General features: G+C 43.6%; 1 protein-coding gene across 2 annotated transcripts in view; it reads left to right on the top strand.

Moving 5' to 3' along the window:
• Nucleotides 1–201: 201 nt before the first annotated feature.
• Nucleotides 202–9,180, top strand: part of LOC149840977 (alpha/beta-Hydrolases superfamily protein) — a 63,440-nt gene continuing 54,461 nt past the window's right edge. For both annotated transcript variants that reach the window (XM_090003515.1, XM_090003514.1), the window contains exon 1: nt 202–507. In XM_090003515.1, the coding sequence (XP_089859641.1) occupies nt 313–507 (195 nt within the window). In that variant the 5' untranslated portion in view covers nt 202–312. The remainder of the gene's footprint in view (nt 508–9,180) is intronic.

The raw sequence follows: 9,180 nt of genomic DNA, 5'->3' as shown, positions 1-9,180 counted from the left end.
AACCATCTATTTCGAACCTTTAAATCCGTAAAGGTCTCTTTGGATTGAGGTTGGTTGGGAATCGAGTTGGGTTCTCTTCCTCGTAATTTGTGAAATCATTTAGGGGCACTTTAGTCAATTAAATTTATGCCCAACCGCAGGTCCGCAACTACTCCGGTCGGCGACCGTTCATAAGGTCAGACTCTTTCTCATTTCTAGACATTTTTTCGTTCACACAAAAAGTCCTCACTCACGCTCTGCCTCTTTTCTTCATATTTTTCTTCTTCTTCTTCTTATTTTCAACATTCGACGATCGTTTTGCCCTAGCAACCCATGGCGTCGTTCTCTACAACTCAATACGTCTCTCCTCCGACTCCGTTCACCTGGTCGGCGGATCGGTTCCTGAAGGTCCGGTGGATCTCCTGCCGGAAATTCGCCAGCGGAAGCCTACGGATCCGTTCGTCATCCGTCGCCTTCGGTTCCGACGCTTCTCCCACGGCAGTCGATAAGAAAACCCTGTTTTCGAAGGTGAGAAGGATCTTACTGGCTCTGAATTAGTAGCATTCTCTAGACCTCATGGATTTTTTTCGCGCTATGTTGTTTTTTGTTTTTGCTGTTAATTTTTAGTTACGTTTAGACAAGGACTTTAGGTATATTCTATTTCGAGTCCATCTTCTGTTATTCATTTTTTTTGGTGGCGATAGTTTGAAAATCGGGCATTTCTTTGTAATAATTGCAGATGTTTTGACAAATTCGCGTAACTCTTAAATGTCTTATCTTAAAGTAGTAGTTTAAAGCTAATGCAATATAAAATTTCCTACTATTTTAACAAAATTACTTGATTCCGTCAGTTTCTCACAGCTTTTCAAGTAGTTTCTTGCATTTGATTGTGAAAATTCATTTCCTTCTAACAACTATTTTCCATTATTTTTCTTTCTCTAGTATGATATATCTTGAATTTCAGGCATATCATTATTAAATGAATCCGATCTTTATGATAAATTTACTTGATGCTTCTTTAACAAAATTACCCGTAGCCTTTAACTCACTACACCATTGCTTTCTGCAACAGCTTGTTTCAAAACATTTTCCATCAATGCTTGATAAGAGGGCGTCTTATAGCCAAACCATATGCTAGTGATGACGTCGGTCATAGCCTGAAACTAAAATAATTTATTGCATTAATGCTCTGCTTGGGAGCCTTGAATCGGAGGTGTGTGGTTTCCACCGGTGCTCTCATACTCTGCTGTTTGGTAGCAGTGGTGTTGTCAAAACATTGCATTGGGAATGGAGTTGGCAGCTCCAACACTGCATTTCAACGCCATTCACAAGAGGATGTTTTTGGTTACTCCATCCTCAACACAACATTTTTGGCAAAACCGTATTTTGGCAGCACATGGAGGTAGTGTTTTCATCTCAGTTCAAGACTCCCATACAGAGCCCTAATGGTGTGTATATATCTTACAACAAAAAGTCCAACTGTTAAGTCCACCCTCCATAATGTACTTGAAAGTCACAACACAACATATGTCAGGTTGGTCACTTGGGGTCTTTATAGGCAGAAAAGAAGTATCAATTCTTTTCCCTGGAGTCATAAGCCTCTTCCTTGAGGCAGGTCCTTCCTTCCTCTTGCTAGTGGTAGGATAAGAGTGTAAAACCCGCTTTTAAAAAAAAAAAAATTGTTTGGACCCGGGCCGGGTCTGTTCCGGACCCGACCCAGGCCCCTTTTTATTAGGGTTTTAAGTAACCGGAGCTTTCGGGCGCCGCAACCCCCCCCCCCCCTTTCTCCCCCTTCGTTTCGGGTGAATTGGAGAAACCCACCGAGGTTTCCCCTTTCATCGCCTTCCTGGAGCTTTTAAAAGCTCTGCAAGAGAGCAATGGGAGGCACAACCCTTTGCCCCCTGTGCCGCCTCCTCCTTCCCTGCGCACGCCGCCAACGCCGCCCTCGATCCCCTTGCGACGACCCCGCCTCCTCCTTCTCTGCGCTCGCCACCGCTGCCGTTGCTGCGCCCCGTGCCAACGCCGGCCACCGCCTCCCAGGTACGCCACTCCGCCTTCTCCTCCTCCCCCTCCCATCTCTCTCTGTCACTTCGCCAGGACGCCGGCAGGCGGCGCACGGCCTCTGCCGCGCCCTCCCACCTCCCTCCTTGCCCATTTGAGACCCGACAGGGGGCCTACAGGGCCCCCGTCGTCCCCTTCTCTCTTTTGGGGTGCGCCGGCAGCGGCCAATGGCCCCTGCGACACCCCCTCACCCCGATCTCTCTCTCTCTTCGGCAGGGGTTTGTCCCTCTGCCATCGTCCTTTCGCCGGATGGCAGGGGCTCGGCCCCTGCCGATTCGCTATCGTCGGCAGGGGTGCGACCCCCTGCCGTTTCAGTGTTGTCGGCAGGGGAGTGACCCCTGCCGATTCATTGCTGTCGGTAGGGGCTAGCCCCCTGCCGATTCGCTGTCGTCGGCAGGGGTGCGACCCCCTGCCGTTTCAGTGTTGTCGGCAGGGGAGCAACCCCTGCCGATTCGTTGCTGTTGGCAGGGGCTAGCCCCTTGCCGATTCGCTGTCGTCGGCAGGGGTGCGACCCCCTGCCGTTTCAGTGTTGTCGGTAGGGGAGCGACCCCTGCCGATTCGTTGCTGTCGGCAGGGGCTAGCCCCCTGCCGATTCACTGTCGTCGGCAGGGGTGCGACCCCCTGCCGTTTCGGTGTTGTCGGCAGGGGAGCGACCCCTGCCGATTCGTTGCTGTCGGCAGGGGCTAGCCCCTGCCGCTTCGCTGCCGTCGGCAGGGGTACGACCCCTGCCGCTTCAGTGCTGTCGGCAGGGGCTAGCCCCCTGCCGCTTCGCTGCCGTCGGCAGGGGTGCGACCCCTGCCGCTTTAGTGCTGTCGGTAGGGGCTAGCCCCCTGCCGATTTATTGCTGTCGGCAGGGGCTAGCCCCCTGCCACTTCGCTGCTGTCGGCAGGGGTGCGACCCCTGTCGCTTCAGTGCTGTCGGCAGGGGCTAGCCCCCTGCCACTTCGTTGCTGTCGGCAGGGGTGCGACCCCTGTCGCTTCAGTGCTGTCGGCAGGGGCTAGCCCCCTGCCGCTTCGCTGTTTTTGACAGTGGCTTGTTCCCCGTCGCCCCGTTGTCGTCGGCAGTCGGGGGATCACTCCGTGCCGCCTAATCCTACCATTGCCCCCGTCTCACCATTAATTATATTAGCATAATTGAATATTTCACACTCTTGCAGATTTACACAACAGGTCCCGATCGTGCTCCGCGGCTCAACCCTCGTATTATCCTCACGCGTAGGCGTACGCAGCTGCACGACATCCCAAGGTAGGGTAAAGCAGAGTTACCGGAAGCGCATAGGCAAAAGGGGAAGCGCGAAACGTCGCGCTTCCGAAGCGTGAGGGGAAACGTCCCCCTTTTTTGGGAAACGCGCTTCCCTTTTATGGGAAGCGCGTCCCCCTTTTATGGGAAACGCGCTTCCCATAAATGGGAAGCGCGCTTCCCCCACGTTTCCCCCACGCTTCCCCCTCGCTTCCCCATTTTTTTTCATTGTTTTCGCTTCCCCTCGCTTCCGGTTCGCTTCCGGTTCGCTTCCTAGGTCGTTTTCGAGACGGTTCGGAATTTTCTTCTAAGTGGTCCCCCGCTTCCCCGCTTCCTAAATTTTTGAAAGTGCCTCGCTTCCCGCTCCCGCTTCCCGTATCGCTTCCCGCTCCCGCTTCCTCGACTGGTAACTCTGGGGTAAAGTCGCACAAGGGGCAATAGATCTAATTAAGTTGAAATAATTAAGATGTCCATGCTAGGTATGCTTAGATTTCTATTGCTTCTGTATTGCATATTTTCTTGACTGCATATTTATGAGTCGAGGTATGATTTTACTCTTTGAGTATTAATTTGCGTATTTGCTTATGTGGTTGAAGGTGGTTTCGTACTTCTTGCAATACTTATGCCCTTAATTACTTGCATATATACTTGCCTGTACGTTTCTATGGGTCGATGTACAATTTCATTCTTCGATCATTATTTTTCATAGTTGCTTATGAGTTGAGGTGTGGTTTCGTATTTCTTGAAATACATATGCCCTTGTTTGCTTGCATCCATTTTTGCCTGCACGTTTCCTTTGAGTGAGGTACGACTTCGTGTTTCCTTTGAGTGAGGTACGACTTCGTGTCTCGGTTATTACTTATGACCTTATGTGTTTGCCTATTTAAGTGGTTAAGGTATGGTTTTGGTACCTCGTGTGTTACTTATGTGCTTTTCGCTCGATGTGCGGCATTGCAAGTCGAGAGTTGCTTGTTGTCATATTATAATCTGCATATGCTCACACTTATGGTAAATATGTACTTACATAAATGTAGTCTTGTGCCTAACCTGATTTCAGTTGTTTTCAAAACACTAGAAGTTGCGCTTGTGCGCTATAGTTCTTTTAAAGAGGATTTCTTTCTGCAAACCCAGTGTTCTTCAAAATGCACAACTTTTGCAAAGTTAAATTTTAAGATTTGTCAGATTGCGAAGTCACATATAGACCCTCTCAGGTCCACACACTTGGGAGAAATATTTTATAACCCCGATTCGAGTTGTGACCCAATTCGAATAACCCCGATCAGGGGCATGAGCATATGAATGAGTGGGGTTCTGTTGAAGGACCCATTCTTTATTTATCAATCTAGTGTCACATGTCGATACTAAGATAAATTTTGGATGTAAGATTGATAATGTTGTGCTTTGTGTGAATTACTCAATGTGGCATTATGGCTTTTAAGGAGGAATCGTGTCAAATGAGCACTCCTTTATTCTTTGGATCGTTATGAAGTTGTGTGTTGGGTGTTTCTTTTGAGAAGCCCACACACCTCCCTGGTTCAGTATAGCGTACTTTTAGACATGCGCAACATGTTAAGTACTTTGTTGATCGGACGAGAGATCCGAGATGACCTTGAATCATGAAATATGAAAAATGTTGTTGAAGTGAATTCAAGACTTATCTTGCCAGGATGTGTTGTATTAATTCTTTTGCAGATAATATCTGTTGGGGTTTCTTTTGTGGAACCATTTCCCTTTTATCGTAGTCGCACTTTTGATAAGTACGATCGTACTTTTTGACAAGTACGTCTTCTTTCGTTGCGATGATTGGATGAATAGGTTGTGGCAACCTCGATGAGTGCAAATAACAAAATGCTGAGATCACCTAAATAAGTGATGTTTTCGCCTTCACCGACAAGATAATCGAGTTGGTCGATAGACCAGAGTATGTAGAATGAGTCTTCAGTTAACTACCCCTGATATACTCATTCGAATTGCTGACTCCTGTCAGGAGAGAGGACGGGAAGGTACAAAACTTCGATGGACAGGCCATTAATGACAGTTACGAGCAAAAGACTCGGCTTCCCCAGTCATTGGAGTTAGGGGAATGGGACTACCATAATTATCCTAGGTGGTAGGTCTCCATGTTTGGGATGTATCCATTGTTTATGCTGCTTTGGGGATTTCTCTCTTGGTCACCGACCGTCTCCTTAGGTGCGGACTCAGTCAGCTATCCGGGTTATCATAAAATACATATCATAATAAACCCCCGGATCAGTCTAGGCTGTTTCTAGAGTCGTGCCTTGTGCGTACCCGCTTGGCCAGTTAATATCGAAACATAATTTAAATCCGATCAACAATGTGTTTAGTTATGCACGTATAAAAGTTATAGGGTACAACAGGTTCAATACTTATGGAATTGTGTGTGTGGTTGATGAAGCATTGTATTTTTGCTAGTTAACTTTCTTGTGCAGTGCTTTGCTTGTAATAGTTAGCCTACTTGTGCCAGTGAAATGCTTGTAATAGTTTTAACATTTTGCTCATGATAGTTGCTCCATGAATCTGTTGAAATTAAATTGCTATTTAATTGTCTGTCTACTTGACATATTAAATTATTTTGCTTAATTATGTTCAATATTGTCCAGTATGTGCACCTACCAGTTTTTAGTGAAACTGACCCATTTAATGGGCAGGTTTTGGATAGGTAATACAGTCTGCGATGACACGATGGCGTGATGAGGTCAAGATAGAGCTCTTTCCCTGACGTTTTGCTCCTGAGGACATGTTGGTAAAATTGGTATAAAGTGTGTTTCAAAATTTCTCTTTTATTAAACCATGAGTTAATAAAACTGTTTTAGTAAGCTTCTTCTTGGTTTCAACAAACGAATTCTCAATTATTGAAACTCCGTTTCTAAACCATTTGATTTCAATGGTTGTGCGAGATTTGACAAAAGGAAAGTTTACGCTGTAATGCGCTTAAGGTCCATTGACTTGTGGTTTTAAAAATATCATTTTCCGCTGAAGTATTATTTAAACTCTGATTATTGTATGATTTCAAAGCTTTCTAAACTATTCTAAAAAGTTACAAGTCCTGGATTTTTGGGGCGTTACAAAGAGTGCACTCTTAATACCATTGCTAACTAGAACAGACACATTAATAGGCCTTTGTCCCTCTACTGCTGAAGAATCTGTGCGTGTTCTTCGTGAGAACCCCATCACATCTACATGCTTCAAGGTTTTTGTGCTTCTTAGGAGGTACCTCTCGCCATAGCTGAGACATATTTCATCCTTCATTTTATACTTTTTTTGTGTGTTGTCATTCTTTTTCTTTAATTTTCCTGCAAATATTGGTTTATCTGCCACTTTACAGCTTTTGTAGTCTTCTAGATGTGCATGGGTCAACATTTTGCCTTATACCAGCTAAATGATACTTCATTCACAATATTCCCTCATGAAACTTGCTCTCATAATACTTGTGATGGTTAACTAGCCTAGCATTTTCATGCACCAAAATGCAATGGCCTCAAGACAGATCTTTTGGAGAAATTATTTTATAATAAACAAAGGGTTTATTGAAAACGGCTTCTTCAAATATTGTAAATTCAACATCTTACCTCATGGTTTTTGAAATGAAATGGGGATCTTCGAAACACGAGCTTTGATTAACAAGAGCAAGTGTCAAGAATGACACTAAAGCATAACCCTTAAAAAGGGTATAACTGGAAACAAAATAAAAATAAAAATGTATTCTTTATTGATATGAAAAACCAATTGCTTAAGAAGCATTGGAGTAAAATACAAGAGGGGCTGCACCCCTTTATATACACAGCTGAAAGAGGACTCAATAGAGCTGTTGGGCACAGTCCAACAACTCTATTAAGAGCTGTTGGACTGTGTCAGTCCAACAACTCTATTGCTAGTCAAGTCTGGACAGGACTTGACTAGCAACAGTCATTCTAGTTCAAACTGAACTAGATGACATAAAGACAAAAAATAAAAATAAAGGAAAAAAAATACAGAAAAGAAAGAAATTAAAAATGTATTTATATATATATAATAATATAATATTATTATATATACATATATGTACAATTTTACATTTTAACACTCTCCCTCAAACTTACGGTACAATGAGCGAAAGTTTGTCTAAGAGAAAGTGAAATCGGGGAGCAGCGAGAGGCTTTGTAAAGAGGTCTGCTAACTGATATTCTGAAGTGACATATGGCAGATCAATTATCCCGTGTAGATATTCCTCTCTGACGTAGTGACAATCCATTTCGATGTGTTTGGTGCGTTCGTGGAATGTTCTGTTACTGGCAATGTAGATCGCACTTTTGTTGTCACAACACATTTGTGAAGCCTTTGTTGCTTCAACTCCCATGTCAGCAAGCAGTCGTCGGAGCCAAACTACTTCCATGGTCGTGGTTGCCATGGCTCTGTATTCAGCTTCGGTGGATGAGAGAGATACCTTCTGCTGCTTTTTACACCTCCACGAGATTAATGATTCCCCTAAAAAGACACAAAAGCCAGTGGTTGAGTGTCTGTTATTGGGATCACCTCCCCAATCAGCATCAGTATATGCAATTAAATCAAGAGAAGAGGAGGAAGATAAGAAAAGTCCTTGTGAAAGAGAGGACTTGATGTATCTGATAATACGCATGACTGCTCCCATATGAACAGAAGTAGGAGCATGTTGAAATTGACTTGCTGTATGAACAGCATGTGCTATATCTGGTCTGGTAATGGATAGATAGGAAAGTGCCCCGACAAGCTGTCTGTAAGGAGTAGGGTCTGCAATAAGTTCTCCATCATCAATCTTCATTTTAACATTAACAACTTCTGGAGTGTCAACTTTCTTATCATCAGTAATACCAGACCTGAAAACAATATCAAAAGCAAATTTAGTCTGAGATAATAAATATCCTCTAGGAGAATAAGCAACTTCAATGCCTAAAAAATATCTCAACAAGCCCAAATCAGTCATTTCAAAATGAGATTTAAGAAGTGTTTTGATTGTTTTAACTCCTTGTTTATCGCTTCCGGTGATGATCATATCATCCACATAGAGAAGAAGCACAATGATCCCTGCATCAGAATTCTTAATAAACAAAGCAGTGTCAGTTAAACAGAATTGAAAACCAATATCATTCATAACACGACTAAACCTATCATACCAAGCTTTTGGTGCTTGTTTAAGTCCATAAAGAGCTTTTTCTAAGCGAAGGACTTTACCCTTAGGAATACTTAGACCAGGAGGGGGTTCCATATATACTTCTTCAACTAGCTTTCCATTTAAAAAAGCATTTTTGACATCCATTTGAAAAATAGACCATTTTTTGATAGAAGCTAAGGCAATTAAGGTTCGGACAGTAGTCATACGAGCCACCGGAGCAAAGGTTTCTTCATAATCAATCCCATATTCTTGGGCATAACCTTTGGCTACTAAACGGGCTTTATATCTTTCAAGAGTACCATCACTCTTGGTTTTAATTTTATAAACCCATCGACATCCTATAGTTTTTTTCCCTGGAGGAAGATCTTGAATATTCCATGTAGAAGCCTTTTCAAGTGCATCTAATTCAACTTTCATGGTTTCTATCCATTTGATATCATTTTTTGCTTGAAAATATGTGGATGGTTCTTCATATGAGTGAATTAATGCAATAACTGCCCTATATGTGGGTGAGAAAGACTCGTATGATACAAACTTTTCTGGAGGCCTCGAGATTCGGGATGATTGTCTAGTTGGAATGTTAGAATATTTCTCAAGTGCACATGGAGTATTAGACTCTTGTCGCCTGGAATATTGAATACTAGTATCTCTATGAACTTCTTCATTTTCAACATTAAGATCAATAATTCTTGGATCATCATCAAAGTTACAATCAAGGTCATATTCATGAGATGTTGATGTTAGATCTAGCA

Source organism: Nuphar pumila, chromosome 4 (assembly GCF_984573655.1).
Source record: "Nuphar pumila chromosome 4, dmNupPumi1.hap1.1, whole genome shotgun sequence".
In the NCBI taxonomy this organism is placed as follows: Eukaryota; Viridiplantae; Streptophyta; class Magnoliopsida; order Nymphaeales; family Nymphaeaceae; genus Nuphar; species Nuphar pumila.
Note: the sequence above shows the minus strand (reverse complement) of the source record. Positions and strands in the feature narration are given on the sequence as shown.